At 32.1% G+C, this 20,010-nt stretch overlaps 1 protein-coding gene across 2 annotated transcripts in view; it reads left to right on the forward strand.

The window, feature by feature from the left end:
• LOC145189697 (large ribosomal subunit protein eL43-like) overlaps positions 1–17,153 on the forward strand; it is a 28,669-nt gene extending 11,516 nt beyond the window's left edge. Inside the window, exons 1-4 of one of the 2 annotated variants that reach the window (XM_090090885.1) lie at positions 14,185–14,337; positions 14,835–14,963; positions 15,063–15,145; positions 17,066–17,153. In XM_090090885.1, coding sequence (XP_089947011.1) covers positions 14,335–14,337; positions 14,835–14,963; positions 15,063–15,145; positions 17,066–17,129 — 279 coding nt within the window. In that variant the 5' untranslated portion in view covers positions 14,185–14,334 and the 3' untranslated portion in view covers positions 17,130–17,153. Of the gene's footprint in view, positions 1–14,184; positions 14,338–14,834; positions 14,964–15,062; positions 15,146–17,065 lie in introns of those variants that run through there. The other variant, XM_090090886.1, reaches the window with a different exon arrangement.
• Positions 17,154–20,010: the final 2,857 nt, after the last annotated feature.

A 20,010-nucleotide genomic window follows, 5' to 3' on the forward strand; every position in this document is an offset into this window, starting at 1 on the left:
TTTAAAATACGTGGAAAAAAAACATAAATTGGTTTTTACGACTACGTTGATCCTTTCTTAAAATACGTGGAAAAATACATAAATTGGTTTTACGACTACGTTGATCCTTTCTTAAAAAGGTTATTGAACGTTTGAATCGCGTCTTCTCGTCCTTTTTGGATCAAGTTTTCTTTAGTAACTTCATCTATCCCCTTTTTGGTTTTGGTTCGTATTTCCTCCATCAAGGATTTAAATTTTTGAAGCTCATCAATAATCAATTGAAACTCTGAATCGCTTATTTTTCCATCCATCAACGCTTTGGAAATGTGCTCGCTAATCGTGTTCAATTTTGACTCAGCCAACACTTTGATCTTTTCATGCTTCTCCGCTTTCAATGCTAGTTTTTTGTTGACTTGTCCTCCTACAATGGATAAAAACCCCATTCCAATAGCCACACCTTCACACGCAATTGCTATAGGACTAGCAATAATGGTTGACAAAAGCCCTATTCCAGTCGCACCCAATGCTATACATAATCCTTGCATCACATTGTCCACATTCGAAATGATTCTAAACACGCGATGATACTTTTTGCTTAGATGTACTCTCTTTGCTTTTTCACTCTCTATCTCTTTCTGAATTTCGCTTATTTTCTGAAGACGGTAATTGTGTCCTCCTTCATCTGCAGGAGCGGATGGAAGAACTGGATAAAGTTTTTCATTCAATATTTCCATTTTTTTATTAATAAAAATTATTTTAAATCAATGTAATTAATCTTACAAAGTTTTTCTCCTTTTTTAACAATCACGTCCTGTTTGCTGTTACTATTCACGTCTATAATAACATCATCTACAGACTCTGAAATAATAACTTCGTTTTTTCTATAATTCAATTGATCAGTAATTTTATTCATTAATGTTATCACTGCAACACCTTTCTCCAAATTCAACCCAATGGATAAAGCTATCATTGTATGTGAGAGAGCAGCAAATTTAATGTCTTTCTGAGCAAAAATCTCATATTGTTCATTAACGTTGAAATAAGGTGGATGATCTAACGTTTTCGTAGACACAATAATGTTGTTTGGTCTTCTTTTCTCCAACTCTCTAACCCTCTCTTCCAAAATTTTTAATTGCAAATCCAAACTATGAACTTCTGCTGGGACAACATTTCTAAAAAACTTGTGAGGAGCATGCATTTTACATATTAAAAATAAATTTTTTTAGATCATTTTATTACTCACATGTAAAGAATAAAATGATTATTGTCTGTGTCCATTAAATATTACTGTTGGTCCTCTTTCAATTATTTCATATCGTTTTTGTTTTTTAAGAGTTAATTTTTCTTCTAATGTAATTTCAACTACAGACGGTCTCCTTATAATAAGTTTAACTTTAATTTTTCCACCAGGTTCAGTAGGTTCTGTTATAATTATTTCAGACGGAGGACGTTCAATTATTCGACGTCGTTCGATAATATCATGTTCTTGATTTCTTTCTCTCTCATCACGTATTCTGTTTGCTCTCGCTTCATAATTTTCTAGTCCCCATTCACTCGGTAATTCATTGTAATGAAAATTTTCAATATTAATAACTTCGCTTTCATCACTTATTCTGTTTGCTCTCGTTTCATAATTTTCTCCTCGGATACGTCTAATTATTATTTCTCGTCTCCCTTCCCTCGGTAATTCATTGTAAGGTAAATCTTCAGGATCATCATCATCATCTTCAGCGTCAACTAACACAAGTCTATTGCGAGGACGTATTCTGTTAGGTATATCCTCTGGATCATCATCTTCAGGGTCAACCAACATATGCCAATTGCTAGGTCTATCCTCAGCAACAGAACTATCATCGTCTTCGCTTTCATAGAGTTCATCACACTGATCTTCTAAAAATTCATTATCTGACATACTCATTGTTATTTTTTATATGAAAAGAAATTTATTTAACTCATTTTCAAATTTTTTTCTTGTCATACAAAAACAGCGTGTCTATTTTTGCAAACTTAACAATTCTTTATTATTCACCCAAGAGTTAAACGAGTCTGGATATCCCAACCATTTGACTAAAGATCTGTTCTTTTGCTTTCGAATGACTTTTTCAATTCTGAATATGTCTTGATGTGTCTTTTGCATCTCCTGCTCGTAAAATGTACCTTGTATTTCTTCACCGTTAGCGTCAGAGATTTTATACGTGGGTGGATTCGTATACTGAACTTTTGACACTGTAAAAACCTCCTCAGTCCATCTCGGTGTATACCCCTTTTCAAAATGAGACTTCTTTTTTACAATCCTCACTTGATCGCTTATGGAAAATTTTGGTTTTGCTGGTAATGTTTGATCCTTTCCATACAGACTCCACCAGACTTTATATTTATTCTTTTCATCGCTAGCTTCCACTGGTGTCATTTTGATGGAAGAATGCTTTGTGTTGTTGTAATTTTTCACCATCTCATCCAATACGTCAATGTATTTATTGGTATTGTTAGCTGAAAAATATTTAAACATTCTCTCTTTCATTGTTCTATTCCATCGTTCAACAACAGAACTTTTTTCTTCATTTTCAGTGGAATACAGTTGCATACCCAACGCTCTCACATGTCTGTTGTAAAACTCTTTTCCTTTGTCTACCCACAATTTAATGCATTTTCTTTCTGTGAAAATCTTTTTCAACGCTTCAGCCAATTCAAGACCTGTTTTGCTTTTTAACGGAACGATCCATCCATACTTTGAAAACACGTCGATCACCATGAGCAAATATTTTACCCCGTTGTTGAATTTTGAAAACGATTGCATGTCTACCAAATCAGCAGCCCATATCTCATCAATGTCGTTCACAATCACTTTTCTTTTTTTAAAATGATGAATGACTGGTTTATGAAGCTCCTCTGCAAGTTGATCCGTCCATTTCAAATCACTCACACCTAATCCGAATTTAGCTTTGGCTTTGATGATGGGAGTGATCAGTTTTCTTTCGTTCATTTCTTTTTGAGTGGGGTTTGGAATGGAGTTCATTTCTTCAAGCATCATTTGATCTGCTACATTTCTGCTTTTAACATCGTTTAAATATTTGTAAGCTAAATCGTGGTGGTATGCTGCATTGTCTACTCTATCCACCGGTTTACTCCAATCTTGATACATATCGGTGGATGTGAGTCTTTTGTCTAAATTGGTTCCCGGTCCTGCAAAATTCATCCCTGGAATGTGCATTTCTCCTGGAAACTTTGCCCATGGAAGCTTTATTTTTTTCGAAAAATTGTTGATCGATTCCACCAAGTCTCCTCCATTGACTTCATTCGCAGAAACAAACTTGCATTTGCCTCTTCCGCAGACGGCACAAGTTCCTTTAAGCATAGGTCTGTTGTTTTTTGTGATCTCGTTTTTCAAGTGAATGGTTTCAGTCTCTCTTCTACACTTAACGCAATACATTTTAACATATATAAAAACTTTTTTAATATAAAAAATATGGAAGTGATGAAATTGTCGTGTAAAATTGGAAAAACCAAAAGAAACAACAGCAAGCTTTTACCAAGAAGCATTCGAGGAATCATTGTTGGAAAGTCTGGATACGGAAAAACAACGTTGCTACTCAATTTACTTTTAAGACCTGGCTGGCTAGATTACAACCATTTGCAAGTCTTTGGAAAATCTCTTTTTCAACCGGAATACAAAATACTCAAAAGATCCTTCGAAAATAAACTTCCTAAAAAGGATATTGTTGATTTGTTAACGGATGATGTACAAGACGAAATGGAAAAATTGAATTTAATCCATGAGGATGTTATTTACGATCTTTCAAAAAAATATTCCAACAATGATGATATGGAATGTCAATTTTTCGAAACGGCTGACGATGTGCCTAATCCTGAAGATCTTGATTCATCTAAAAACAATTTAATGATCTTTGACGATTTGCAATTAACTAATCAAAACAAGTGCGAAAAATACTATATCCGAGGAAGACATTCTAACGTTGACTGCTTTTACCTCGCTCAAAACTATTTCGAGATTCCAAGACATACCATTAGAGAAAATGCTAACTTTATTTGTCTCTTTAAACAAGACCAAAAAAGCGTTAATCACATTTATCAAGATCACGTTTCCTGCGATATGAAAATAGAAGAATTTAAAGCCTTTTGCAATCATTGCTGGAATGAACCTCACGGATTTGCCGTTATTGATCTCTCTTCTAAAAAGAACGAGGGAAAGTACCGAAGCGGGTTTGACAATTTTTTATTTTTCTAAAACAATTTAAAAAATAATTCTTATTTTAAAAATGACAGGTATAATCATCAATGTAGATGGAAAATCAAGTGTTATCACCACTGATTTTTTAGATAAAATCGTTTTTGACGAAGGAAAAAGTTATGAAATGGCTTTTCTCGGTCTTGAGACTTACAACAGCATTCCAAATGTAAACAGTAAAAACAATTCTTTCAAATACAGCATGGACAATGGAGCTCATTGGGAGAACATTAACATTCCATCAGGAAGCTATGACGTTAAAGACATCAACAATTATTTACAAAAGACCGTCTCAAACACAATAAAAAATTATGCGTCTCAAAGCGCTAGCTACGTCACAGCAAATAAAATCAGCTACTCTCCCGATAACATAAAAATCGGATCCAATTTAAGCACTTTAAAATCAACCATCACACTTGGAATGAATTATTTGATGGATTTGAACGTGGAAAACAGCATCGCATCAGTTTTAGGGTTTGCTAAAAGAAAATTAAATTCCAATTCCGAACACGAGTCGGATCAAATCGTTAGAATTTCAAGCATTAGCACCATCAGAATCGTTAACAACGTTATCGGATCATCCTATATTAATGGAACCCAACTCAATTGCATTTACTCCTTTTATCCAAATGTTAGTCCTGGCTATAAAATCATTGAGAGACCAATGCATTTGATTTATCTTCCTGTTAAACTGTTTGAAATTTCAACAATGGTTACTCGCATCATTGATCAGAATGGAGATTTGGTTGATTTTCGTGGAGAGGATATTGCAATACGATATCATATTCGAGAAGTGAAATAAATAATTTTTAATACATAAAAAATGAGTAATTATCAAAACATCAAAATTAACATCTCACAGAGTCAATCTGATAAAATTAAAAAAGCTATGCATGATAAAACCGATACTAGCATTAAGCTTTCTCATCAAGACTTGAACGGTAAACATGTTCTCGCTATCACTAATGCGCAATTAAACAAAATTAGAAAAGCATATGAAGCTGGAAAAGGTGTTACACTCAAATTAAGCAAAAGACAAATTGCATACAACTCGAAAATAGAAGGAGGATTCATCGGAGCTCTTCTACCGTTACTAGGTATGTAAGGCAGTACTATTGCTACAAGAGTAGTTCCTGCTCTCGCCACCGGATTGTTAGCAGGTGTAGGCTCTTCTGCTGGCTCTGCTATGGTTGATAAAATTGCAGGAAGAGGTCTTTTTTACATGAGCAAAAATGGGAAAGGAATGAAGATAAAAACTTTAGGTGGAGAAGTATTGTTTATCACCCCATGGACTAAAAATGTTTACGGTGATGGACTCTTCATTAAAACTGGAAAAGGCTATCAATCTGCTGGAGCTGGATTATTACTCGGTCCAAACTCACCCTTCTCAAGCATACCCTTTTTAGGTGCTATTCTATGAAAATCGCTTGTTAAAAAATTCGGATAAACTTTTTAAGAAATTAAAAAAAATGATCGACTTTCAATGGATTGATGTAGAAGGAATTGTTTTACCTAATGAAGCTTTAACTAACTTTCAATTGATAAAGGCTGCTAAACAGTTAAAATTAAAAAACTTTCAAGGCGTGTTTGTCAGGGATGAGTTACCAAAAAAGCTAATGAAAAAAGAATGTGGAATCGTGAATACGGGAGATTCAAGCACTGGTGGATTTCATTGGGTGTGTTGGTATAAAGACGCTGACAAAAAATACAGTTTTGACTCTTATGCTCAACCTCCTCTTGTAGAGCTCATTGATTATTTAAAAAGTCCGGTTTATTATAACAGCGAGAGAGTTCAATTTGGTGATACTTCTTATTGTGGACACTTGTGTCTCTACGTCTTGAAAAAATTACAAGAAGGGGTGAACTTTCAAGAAGTTATCAATACCTTGTGGTGAAATTTTTAAAGAATAAAGTTTTTTAAAAATAACAAACCATGGAGAATATTCTAAAACGCGTAGTTAATAAACACATCACTCATCAAGATTATTACGACTGCTTAATGAATAAGACAGAAAAGCATGCAACCATGAACGTTATCCGATCACATGAACATGACATATACACCGAAGAAATCAACAAAGTCGCACTCAGCGCTAACGATGACAAAAGACACATCTTGCAAGACGGAATTCACACGCTAGCCCTTGGACACTACAAACTAAAACCGTGCTTTACATTTATGGACTATGATCAACTCTTCGGACATGATGATTAAATATAAACTCGGAACACAATGCCATCCTGAAAACATTAACTATAGCAAATCACTATATTATAAAAATACTGATGCGGTATTTCTATAAATCACAATGTGACAGAATGCACAATTCATGATTGCAGAAAATTAAAACACGACGCCATCTTGAATTCCTTAAGTATGGAAATATATCAATGTCCTAGAATCGATATTGCATACAAAAAAATATCAATGCATACAAAAATATATCAATGTCCCAGAATCCGCTAATCCTAGTAGTTGTGTGTTCTTCATACTCATATTAATAAAAACTTTCATATAAAATGGAAAAAACAGGTTTTAAACTTGAAATAACTAATTTTTTTCGACCTTTAATATGTTTGCAGACATATGACTGGTTAGAAATTAAACATATAACTTAAAACTTGTTCGAAAAAGTTGTTTTCTCAATTTAATGTTTTATCTTCATTGAGAGCAGCACCATTTTAATACCAAAATATGGTTCATCAACTATAAAGCAAAATTTTATATCTAAACTTAAGTAATTTAAAAAAAATTTAACTTTGTTTGATTTTGGACAAACTAAAGCGCTAAGAGAGAAAAAAAAAATTAAAAAAATAAATTATTTTGGCTAAAAAAATACAGTGAAACTTAACCTTTTTATAAAAACGCAAAATTCGTGTATTTTCAAGAACATGCATTAACGGCGTTGAGTTGTATAAAGTTCTTTCAGAAAAGGTTTTATTTGAATAACTCATAAACTCTTTATATCTTCAAATATGGTCTTCTGTTGCATTTTTAATTGCAGTAATCGTTCTGAAAACTGCAAGAAGTCGTTTTATAGAACTCCTAAGGTTATTAATCACCATGATAAAGATATGGAATTGTTGTCAACAGAACGAAAAGCAAAACGGTTTGCTGTTATAAAACGTAAAGATATTGATACAAGTGCCAGTCACTACAGAGTTTGTTCTGATCATTTTGCTTCTGGTTAGTTAATATTAATATATTCATTTTTATTCATATAAAAACTATTTATAGGATATTTTTGTACACGTATAATAGCCTGCACAACTGAAAAATGTCCTCTTTCTAGTCTCATTTGGAATTTTGTTTATTTTGATATTGTCTTTATATAGTTAAAATATTTATACGATTCTAAACTTTTAAAGCATTTAAGTTCTTCTTTGGTGGCAGGGCTTGGTGCAAACAATAAATATGTAACAATATATGGGAGATAATTGGATAGAATTCTGGATCGGAGAGAAAATTTGTCTTTTTCAACGTATATGGATCAATTTTTGAGATCTTTCTATATCTAGTTTTACTTTGGTTTGAAAGGTTTTTGTAATAATCGCTCTCTGCGTTACTCAAGACAAAGATTAAATACGCTCAGTGTTATAATTTGTTTGTGAACCAACATGGCGGATACGCATAATTTAACATAAATTAAAACTTCACTCGGAACACAGATATTCTGTGTTCTTAAATTGATTTCTTAAATTGGATGTAAATTGTGGGCGCTAGTGCACTTTCGCACCCCCCTTTTTTATTGCAGATTATGATAGAGAATTTTATGCTGATTCAGAAAAATATAAAAACATGGACCTGAAAATCAACGGAAAGTGCTCTAATTCGAAGTCAAAGTTGTAAAAAATCCCACTGAAAACTCTAATATTCGCCATTTTGAGAATAATAAGTTAATTATCTTTTAGCTTACAAAAGCAATACGTTAATAGCATGGTTTTTACGTTAAAAAAGTCGTTAAAGTATGTTTTTCCGAAGTGTCTTCGTAGAGCGCAATGCGCTCTACATAGCCATAAGCTACTCAGAGCGCAATATTGTACACGCATGCACAATTATTTTATTATAACAGTACGATTTATATTTCACAATAAAGCTGGTTGGATAGGTGGTTGGGGTCAAGGTAAGGGTTAGGGATAGGGATAGGGATAGGGATAGGGATAGGGATAGGGATAGGGATAGGGATAGGGATAGGGATAGGGATAGGGATAGGGATAGGGATAGGGATAGGGATAGGGATAGGGATAGGGATAGGGATAGGGATAGGGATAGGGATAGGGATAGGGATAGGGATAGGGATAGGGATAGGGATAGGGATAGGGATAGGGCAATACAATAATAATTATTCATCAATTTGTCTACATTTTCACATTCTACGTTCAACCTTTATTTGAAATCTTCCATTAATTTCATTTCGTTATAATACTTTAAATAATAATGCAAAGGCTGATGGAAACCAGGTTTGTTTATTGCGCAATGTAACGGTAATTAATTTTCGTTAAAATTGAAAGCGTTTTGAAAAAAATGGCGAATATTAGGGTTTTTATAGGGATTTTTTACAACTTTGACTTCGAATTAGAGCACTTTCCGTTGATTTTCAAGTCTATATTTTTATATTTTTCTGAATCAGCATGAAATTCTCTATTATAATCTGCAATAAAAAAAGAGGGGGTGCGAAAGTGCACTAGCGCCATTTTTATTTTGTCTTATAGCCATTTCAACAAAGTTCTGAATTGTGTTACTAGCTTTGAACTAGAAGCACTTCGATTTATAGATGGTTATGAATAAAATGTACTTTCAAAATCACAGTTTGGACATTGTATTATAATTCCAATAGAAAATCCCATACCTAAAGATTCATTATGAAAAATAGTTATCTTGCTATTACACTCACTGCATGTAGAATACTGTTCAAATATATTTTTAATAATTTTAAAGTTACAAATAAAGAAAAAACTGTCAACTTTGGAATCACAATTTGTTGCAGCACTTAAGTCATGTTATTTATTAAGCTTTGATGCACTTGTTGTTTCTAATTTCCTGCTACAACCATTTACTTCCTCTGCTCTCCTTGTATACCTATTTCCTTGATATTTTCACTTTAAATTTCTAATTTTATTTCTTTAGTTCGCCATATCCAGATAGATAGTTTCCAGTTCAGTTACATTGTATTAATGCTACAGAGCATATTTTTAAGAAATATTATATTTTACAGAACAGTAGAAAAGCATAATAGATCTAACATTGAAAAATACTTCAAAACGTAAAGTTGAAACCTTCAAGAAGTAATGAATAAATTTGTTTACACCGTTGCTATGGCGTTGCTAAGGAGTAGGAAACTGTATAAACCACAAAAATGATATTTTTTGTTACTTTTTAAGCATATAATAGTAAAAATATATTATGGATTTTGTACTTCAATGCTTAAAGTAACATAATTCAAAAGGAAAAAAAAAATTTTTTTTTGATTTTTAATAGGGGTGAGCCACCTTAAAGACATTAGGCCGGGTGAATAAAAATGAGGAATTGCTTTTACTCAGTAATTGGTCAGCTTTACGTGAATAAAAAACTTAGGCAGTTTTCATCATACTTTTATTTGCGTAAAGGTAAGCAATTTACTCAGTAACTGCTCAGTTTTACGTGAATGAAAACTAAAGAAAAATTGTTGAAGCTTTTATTCACGTAAAGCTGACCAATTACTGAGTAAAAGCAATTGTTCATTTTTATTCACCCGGCCTAATATGCGTCATCCACCATATTTTTGTCAATAATATTTTTTTCAACTTAGCCCAACTTTTGCTAAGTATTATTCAGTTTAGACAACAAATTTTCAAAAACATTTTTTTTTAAAAAGGAGTTATAGAAGGTAGGGCGAACTAGTAACCAGAGTAGTCTATGGATAGACTTACAACACAGACATAGACAATTCTGTATGTTGTAATGGACACAACAAATGTTTAATTTTTTGTCCTTGTTGTGTCTATCAAATTTTTTATGGTGTCCTAAGATTGCTCAGTTAAAAAATAATTTTCACTTCATAAGTCTACAAAGCATAATTTTTTGTCTATTTGGTGTCTATGATTTTGTCTAAATTTACTTGATTTCATAAAACCAGAAATATTGATTTTTGCCAATAAAATCTAAATTACCCAAAAAATCCCTTAGAAACAAAAAAGAAAATATACGATACATTATATTTGAATTTTATTTCATGGTAAAAATGACTTTTATGGTGACAAATTTAAAGTGGTGACAAATTTTAGGACAGAATATGACAATAATGTTTACACAAATAGTTGATTTTCCAAAATTTAGATCCAATCATAGTCAGATTCACAGTCTGAGGATAGAATGTTAAGAAAATCAGGATTGATTAGATTCTTTTCCTGCAGGCCTGCCAAGGGCTTCCTGTGAATAAGTCCCTCCAGACCAGGTGTTGCTTCAAAAAATGAAGGAGATTCAGCTTCTTCATCTGAGGTTTCATCCTTCTCATTCATGTCACTTTTACTAAAGTACCATTTTTCCACATAGGGGGCCAGAGTTGAGAAGTTAGTTTTCACAAAAATGCATTTGCTGGCAAGATCAGGAGACAAATTGTACCTTTCGTCTGTAATAACTTGCCCTGCTTGAGAGAAGGCTCTTTCAGATGAAGCTGAAGACACTGGCATGACTAAATACCCCCTTAGGAGCTCTGTTAACAATGGTAGTTTTGTTGCATTGATCATCCACCACTTCAGAGGTGGAACTAAAGAATCAGGCCTAGGCATGGAGAGGAAAGTGTTGAATTCTTCTTGTAGTGGAGGAATACCACTGGAATGACAATCCTGCACAAATCCATCTAGATTATTTATCTCATTGATCATTAAGTCATATGCAGCCATCATACCATCCCTTGGCTCTGGTTGTGAAACTGGTGAAGGTGGTTCGGCAAGCAGGCTCTCAGACGAGTCAGTATCCATTGATTGTGATTGAAATTGAGCTGTAGTTTTGTGGCTTGACACCAAGGTTCGAACTTCATTGTGAATTTCTGGTCCAAGCAGATGACCCTTGAAGTATGGGTGCAGTAAATTTCCAACAGCCATAGGGAAAATTCCAACCCCTCTTTGAGGAAATTTTTCATGCAGGTTTTTTAGAAACTCAGTAAAGAAAGCTTTAGCAGTGTTGCTGCTTTGTGATGAGGTGTACATCTTCTCAGCACATGCAAACAGACAGAAAACTCTGACCAAAGCTTGGTCCATCCTAGGCTCACTGTCATTTGAAAACCATTCACTGAGTTGTTTTACTTCTGTTAAGAATGGTAGGAGCTCCTCAAACAAATCTATTTCCTCAAGGCTGGGGACAATTTTTCCAAAGCCTTTGTTTTCAGAGCTGAGCTTCAGTAAAGGAACTCTCATCCTTATAATAGCATCAAGAATTTTCTGGTGACCATTCCACCGAGTTAGGCTGAGAGTTGGAATTTTAATGGCTTTTACATCACTTAGCCTGCAAGCTCTTCTCAGCTTTTTGTTTTTCTTTCCTGATTGATGCATGTTTGATGCCAAATTTCTGGCTTTGTCAAAAGCTTTTTCCAAAACAGGATCTTTAACAATAGATTTCCTCAGGCATGTGTTGAGCTTGTGATCCAAACATTGCATACTGCCATCTTCAAGAGACTCCACATATTTGCTTTTCCTTAGGCCAACTGCCATATTACTTGCTTAATCAACAACAGCAGTTATTGTGATATCTTGTAGTTCTTTGTGTTTTTCAATGATAGCATCAACTGTTGTGGCAATATTGTCACCAGTATGGTCCTCAGGAAAAAGTTTCACTTCATAAACTATCTTGTTCAATCTGTAATATAAAATAAACATCGATACAAAAATTATTTAAGGACCAATATAACCAGCAATAACTCAGTGAGAACGAATTTTGCGGACCAAAAACAAAAAAAAGTAAAAACTCGAACATAACTACAAGATGAATTCTATTTAGTGAGCAATACTGGCTCTGGTGCGAGCGCACCCGAGTTCGAGTCCCAAAGGGATAAGTTCGAGCTCCAAAGGGATAGCCATCACAAACAAGCCATACTGTGATTTCCATGTCAAACTCCAACTGTTTTGCACTTTTAACAGGATATTTAGACACTTGCTTCAAATCAGTTTTAAGCGAAGTAATCAGGGCTTCTCTGGCTGCCTTTTCATCTTTTCTCTCTTTGAATTTCCCAGTCAGATCAAGATATTTATTATTATGTTTGGATTCCAGATGATTTTTGATGTTGGTAGTATTGCAGTTCTTAATTTTAACACTTTTTTCACAGAGCAGGCACTGTGGGTCATTCCCTAAAATATTTTAGATTTGTGTGGCAGGTATAAGTTAGTAAAGCTAATACTTTTGTAGTGGTGTAAAGTTTGCACATTTAGGGATACGAATCCTCTTTAAAAATAAAACTCTTCAATAATAGCCTGCGTTTAGCACTTTGATAAGCTAAATATCATTTTGATCTTTCATTACCGTATTATTTGAAGATTGTTATGTAGTAAATTTATAATATTAAAAAAATATTGAAATGACATCAAAACTCCAAATGACGATCATTGCCCATGATTAATTATTGTTTAAAACTTGCGTACATATTCATCAATAAAATGAAAGTAAAAAACATTTTTCTTTTTCACTATTGTTTTATTCACAAACCTAAATAAATTTTAACACCTATTGGAATCTTCAACTTACTAATCCACATTTTATAAAGGACAACTCCTTGATCACATATTTTTAAAATAATTTTATTGAAGGTGATTAAAATTTTAGTGACTAAGGAAAATTTTTTAAATGATAAACTTACCTTCAACTTTTTTGAAGTAATCCCAAACTGGAGAGGGAATTTTAAAAATAAATTTTCACGCACATTTACTGAGAATTGAAAAACAACTGAACTGAGTAATTAATGAACTTCAATTGAGCACAAAATAGTCCATTTTGAGGTTTTAAATAGACATTAACATTTTAATCAACAGCACACGCTGGACAAAAAATTAAAAAATGAACTTCTGTTAGAAAAATTGTATTTTTAATTTTGTGCTCGTTTTCAGTTTTTGAAACGATGCTGCAGTGAAAATTTAATTACTCGTTATAAGTCCAAATTATATATGAAATAGATCTTCTATACCTCATTAAAAAATCGAGATTGTTCATTTAGTGTCCGTTTTTAAAATGATTGTCTAGAAAGACAAACATTTTTTATAGACAATTCATTTTTGATAGTTGTAATTAAAATTGTTGCAATTAGTGCTTTGTCGAAGTCTATTTTTGTCCTTTTATAATAAGGCCATTAGAGATTGTCTGGTTGCTAGGACGAACTACCATAAAAATTTGGACTGGCCTTAAATCACCTGAGCGGATAGCGAGATCTCATTGTTTTTTGCCGAGATCTTGGCAAACGGGCTGGTTAATTTCTTATATAAATTTGTACGCATGCGTATAAACTCTTACATTTTTTAAATTTGAAAGCTTCCGCATAAAATGATAAATTTAATAATAAAACTGCCAACTTCCGTGTACTTAAAATTTTAGTTGTTTTGCTTTTAGAATTTACCAAAGATCCAGTATCTTTTAAGTAATGTAGCGTAATAGCTACTTTTTTATCTGCTGATAGAGCTCTAGAGTTAGGCGAAAAAGGGTCTGGAGATAAATAAGGGCTTAACTCTGAAACCAAATTCATGAAAAGAAACGCAATGTGTTTTTTTTTGTCGCTAGCCGCCATCTTTAAAGTTATTATTTTACCAATAACGAGGCCAGCCCTGCTAGAAAAAGCCAGGCTGATCTCAATATCATTTTTTATTTTTTTAGTAAAAATTCATATAAACGCAATTTTAAAACTGGCTCTTTTTCCGGGCTAGCTCGGCAAACGGGCTAGCCCTTGTCCATATAAACAGGCCCTTAGTTGAACGAAAAATTCCGAATTTGAAAACTTAACTCAATTGCTTGATCTCTGCTTTATGGCTGTTTGTACTTATGTACTTTAGCACGGAAAAGTGACTCGTTTCAGGCTAGAAATAATAAAAATAAGGATAAAGCCCTGGGAGCTAACTGAAAAGACCTTTTTCGATTTCTTACCGTACTCAAAATGGTTGGTGTTCGTTATAGATAAATTGTACTAAATAGCTTTACGAATCCGTTGATACACTCTCAATCACATCTATTTGTTCCATGTGATAAGGACATTTTATTTCCTCATCTGTTAATGTATCTTAATTTACTTCTACTTTAACATGTATCGTTAGTAGCCTTAAAAATTAGTTTTCTCCGCTCTAAATTTTGTTTTCTGAATACTGTAAACAATGTTGTTTTCTTTTGCCCTCCTGATCACAATTTTTGGCGTACTTTTACCTAACCAGATGAACATTTAATTTGTATTAGTTTAACTTTTCTTTGAAAAATTGCATGAAGTTGTTTTTTTTATTTTAATTGATCTCGATCTTTCGTTAGTAGAATTTCTTTAAATTCAGAATTCAACAAACGGTTCACACTGTTTAGGTTATTTGAATAAATTGATAATGCGTGGTATATGGATATTTTTAATACAAGTAACTTGGTATTGTTTAGTGTACAAAATAATATTTTTAGGCCAAGCGAACAAAGAAGGTTGGCATTGTTGGTAAATATGGTACCAGATATGGTGCCTCGCTCAGGAAGATGGCCAAGAAAATAGAGACTAGTCAGCATGCTAAGTACACTTGCCAATTCTGTGGGAAGGTGTGAAACAAATCTGATATTACATTTTTATAACGTTTTTTGGATACTATTCTTGGTCTTCACTGGGAAATCTATATCATTTGTTTTTTGATCTCTTAGGATGCTTTAAAGCGAACTGTTGTTGGTATTTGGAAATGCAAAGGATGTCGCAAGGTTGTTGCTGGAGGTGCCTGGGCTCCAAGGTAAACTTTTTAATCATTAGCTTAATATAATTTTATCATAACTTACTGTAACACATGTCTACCAGTTAATTTTATCTTCCAGTTAATAAAATCTTATAGTAAAGCTGTATTACTCTTGTATTATCTTTAAATGAAGTTATTTATTCAGGGTTGAATATATTAACTAACGAAATATCACAAATAAATCAATGATTTTAATATAGTTACAGTTCCCTGCATTATGACAAATGACCAAAGTTGTTGTTGATCAAGTTATTTACTGCTGCTGTTTATATTAACAAAAGATTTAGTTTTGCATAATTTTTCTTTACTACCTTGACTATTGACAAATTCAGTTGTTAGTATCATTCTCTCTAATTCAACAATTATATTTGCCATAGTACTAAAAAATTGTATACTAAGTTGGATGCACTATGGGTAACCACAAACATTATATAGTCAAATTTATTCCAAAGATGTAATTTATCAGTAATCTAACCATTGTTCCCTCAAAAATGGTAAAATTACACATTAAAAAAAACAAATTTTTTTTTTTTGAAAAAATTCTAATTGAGGTTATTTTACTCTACTAATGTGCAATTAATACTATTAATCAATTCTTTTCTGGTAATCTTTTAAGACAAACTGTAGTCTATAAGTTGAGCTCGTAAACTGTTGTACTACCTATGGAGTGACTTTTTAAACAATACTGGACCCTTCAAATTAGTTTTAGCTAAAGCCAGGCTAAAAGACTGTCATTAGGATATTGTTCATGTATAAATAGTGTCAAAAATTTTTAAATGCAATCCTTTTTTTTAACTGAATAGCATGATTACTTCATTAATTAACTAATCATACTTTGGTACTAATTTTAATTCATTCTTATTGAAGAACTTTTCATACAAGCATCTACATTTATGTCAAGTGACAGCTCTTTGTTGCTGTTGGCTGACTAGTGACTATGTGACAGTATTTTATGGCTGTCTTTGTTTTAAGAATTTCCATGCTACTCTTTTTAAATAAGCATGTGAAATTTTTGATATAGGTTCCAATTTTGCTTATGTAAAATCAAAAATTTCAATAAAAAAAATTGTACTCAAAAGCATGTTTAACATAATTTAAGGCTCAACAATATTCTTATAAGGGTTGTGCTATTTTTGAAAAAAGCATGTACTAAAAGGTATGATCAAAATTTTGAATTTTTTGGCTCTTTTAGGATTATTGTCTAAATAAGTAGCAAGCTGGTTGATTTTTTTTTTTTTTTTTTGCCTTTTCTTTTCAAAAATTGTTTTCTGCACTCAATCAACTTTCATCTTTTAATTATACACTATGGAGTTGTTTTTAAATTATTTTCCACTTTAAAATGATTATACATAAACAGTTTTTCTCATTTAATGTTTTATTTTGTAAAACCTTATGCTTTTTCTTCACAAATGTGTTCTGCCCCTTGATGGGTAATTTTTTTAAAAACCAATTGTGTGATAATTGGTATTTGCTCAAATTGTTAAAAATCAACTTTAGATATGAAGTGAGACATTTAAAAAATCTATTAAAGAAACATTATTTTCAACTTGTTTGGATTAAATATTTAGTGTAACTAGTTAACTTAAGGTAATCATTTCCAATTGAATCTATTCAAAAAGAACCAATAGGAGCTTTCATTGGTTACTTTGGACCATATTTGGTTGATTTTTATATTGTTAGTTACATTTCGACAATTACATAAACACTAAGACATGTTCTGCTTAAACAATTTGCATTAAGCTGTTGCAAGTTGTTAAGTTTATAAATTTTTTTTTTTAATGATATTTTATTTTTATTTTGATGCTTCTAAAAACCAATTTAAGCGAGTTTTGATCTTTGATAGGTTATTGATTCTATGATGAGTCATTTATTGATAAATTATTGTATTTATGGGTTAAAAAAGTTTTTTTTTCTTAGTACATCTGCTGCTGTTACAGTAAGAAGTGCAATACGTCGTCTTAGAGAAATGCAGGAAGTCTAAATTAAATACATAGCTAAAAACAGATTGAGTTTCTTTTCTTTCTTTCTCCTATTTCCAAATCCATGATTTTTATTTTCTTGATTTGAATATTTATAAAAAATAACTTAAATATATGCAGTTTTGTTAATTGAAAGAAGCACTTCTCCCTATAGTTAACTACTATTGTACTGTTGTGTTTTAAAGTTGTTTGGGATAAATTTTGATATGCATAGCTAGATGTAGTGCTTCTTCAATGTGATGAAGATGTACTGAGCTCGTGTCATTAATAGATTAGTTTAGATTTACAGATTTCAAAAATAATTCTCCTCGGTATTTATTGTAGTATTTAACTCAAAAAAACAGATATGTATCTTCAAGTTTTCATAGGAGCTATATTTTATAAGAAAATGTTGTCTTAGACTTATTTTACCTTTATTTAAAAGCTTTAAAGTCGTTGTAGATTGAGAAGTTTGATCTCAGTGACTATTAAAGATATAAAATTAGAGAAAAAGCGGAAAGACTAAGGCAAAGACCTCAGAAATTTTCAAAAGTAAACTCATAAAAGAACTATCTATAATTTGAGAAAGAGCAACTAACGTTTTATAAGAAATCATTTTTTTAGTTGTCATGGTTACCAAAAAAAAAAAGGTCAACATTCAAAAATATATTATCCCGGCCAATTTATCTCAGCAACCGAAAGCACTTAGGGCGTAAAATTATGGCGAATGGTTATCAAAATGTCGATCTACAAACTAAAACTATTTTAAAAATAAAGTATTATACATCCACTGAAATTTTTAAAATGGGGTACTAAAAAAAAGTTTTTTAAGACCAAGCTTGTAAAAATAAAAAAGTTTTTACAATATTGTAAAAATTTTAGTTCCAAATGTAAAACTAGATACAAAAAACATTTACTGAAAGTTACATGCAAATTCAACAGAACATTATTGAAATGGGATGGCCGAGAGGTAAAAAATTTGCATATTGAGAAAAACTCGTTTAAATAATCACTAAGTTTTTCAATCAAAATCTCAGTTTAAAAACAGTTACTTATATGAGCATGAACCAGGACCATATAAGTCACTTTCTTGGTCTTTATTTTATTTTTTTTTATTAGCATCGGCGAATAACTTTTCGTTGCTTTTTTGATGTTGTGCAAAATTTAGACAATTTTTATTCATGATTGTACAGCCTTGAAGAGTATATATACCAGGAATCATATTCATCTTTTCAAATAAAAGAACACTTGCTTTTCTTTCAATGTTAAAATTTGAAACAGCATCATAAGCTCCTAACTCCAACTGTGTTAACGAAACATACTTTGTTTTGGTTATACGCTGCCATATCATCCCATTAAAAATTTTATTTTTGTCTTACCATGACGTGTTTTTAAGAGATCTTCTTGAGATAGATCAATATATATAGGTTTTAAATGACTAACTACGAAAGTGGAAGGTCAGTGACTGGTTTGTTGGTAGAGGCTTTATTAACTTTGTCCTGTTTATAACGACACCAGCTATTGATACCATCAGGGCAATGATCATGTCAATTTTTTTCTGATAACGAAGATACATGAAACAATTTCGCAAGTATGACCTTTTTTATGCCTTCAAACCTTGACCGCATGCAATAAATTATTCTATGATTTACATCAAAAGTTTTCATCCAGAGCATGTCTTTGATGTATAGAATTCAATTTTTTTTTTCTAGTTAGGACACTTAATCTATAGTATTGAGCTCAATCCTTTTTTCATATAAAAACATTCTGAAAGATTTAAACCAGATTGTAGACATTTTTTACGACATAACCGATAAATCACACTATGAAATTTCCTTATCATTAATACGATAATTAACAGATTTGTTTTCAGTTTGCTTTGGTGTTTCTATTTTTTCAATTTTTTGGAGGATAAAGATAAATTTAACGAGGTGCTAGAAGAAAGTCATTTTCAGTACTTCATTAAAAGAAGCTTCTGGTGGTTTATCATTTAGTAAATTTCTAGTCTGTCTATTTCCATGAAATCTTATTAATTTTTTACTTTTAGTACTTTGTTATACTCGCCATGACTTAACCATTGTTTAAAAAGTTTCTTAGAAAAAACTTATAATGAAATAGCTTGCAATTCTTATTAAAAACTTGTTCCAATGCGTGTAGCCGTAGCAGCCGAGAGAAATTTCGGGCCCCAGTTGTTTTAAGGGGCCCTCATTATGATCAATTATATACCCAGGACCAAAAGAAACGTGCTCTGGTCATTGAAAATTAAAAGTATAAGTTAATTAAATCTTTTAAAAGTCAAAACTATTTAAATCTTTTAAAAATTATTTGTACAAATACGGGGCCCCGGGAATCTTCCCCGTAAACCCCCCCCCCCCCCCTACTCTCGGCGGCCATGCGTGTAGCTGAGCAGACCAAATTTACCCAGACAAAATTTTTTCAGACTTTTAAAAATGGTTTTCAAATTTGTGTTCAGTGGTAAATTTCGTGTCAGAAATAGATTGAAAAAAAATTTTTTTTTAAGAATTTTGAGTCTTACACCTTAATCGCGATTAAAAAATAATACTTTATCGCAATACTTGTGAATGGAGAGATAAGAAAATTCCTACTGTCCAGGAGGAATTATAGCACTTGGTTCTCTAGAAAAATGGCTACAAAAAACACTTAAGTAGTGTAAACTAGGTATAGAATAGAGTGCTGTAAAAGCACCTTCTAACTTATTGAAATGTTTTTATGGCACAAATCTATTTAATAACGGAACCCTCGTATTCCTTAAATTTCTGGTCAGTCATTGTTTTGTTGCATTTATGAGGCGACGTAGTGTGGTTGTGCTCTATTGCGCATTTTTCTGGCTCAAATTTGCATTCTAATATCATCTAAAATCATTATTAGTTCGTATAGTTAACT

Source organism: Hydra viridissima, unplaced genomic scaffold (genome assembly GCF_058129835.1).
Source record: "Hydra viridissima isolate aposymbiotic clone 2 unplaced genomic scaffold, HvirCarnegie_v1 scaffold_6, whole genome shotgun sequence".
In the NCBI taxonomy this organism is placed as follows: domain Eukaryota; kingdom Metazoa; phylum Cnidaria; class Hydrozoa; order Anthoathecata; family Hydridae; genus Hydra; species Hydra viridissima.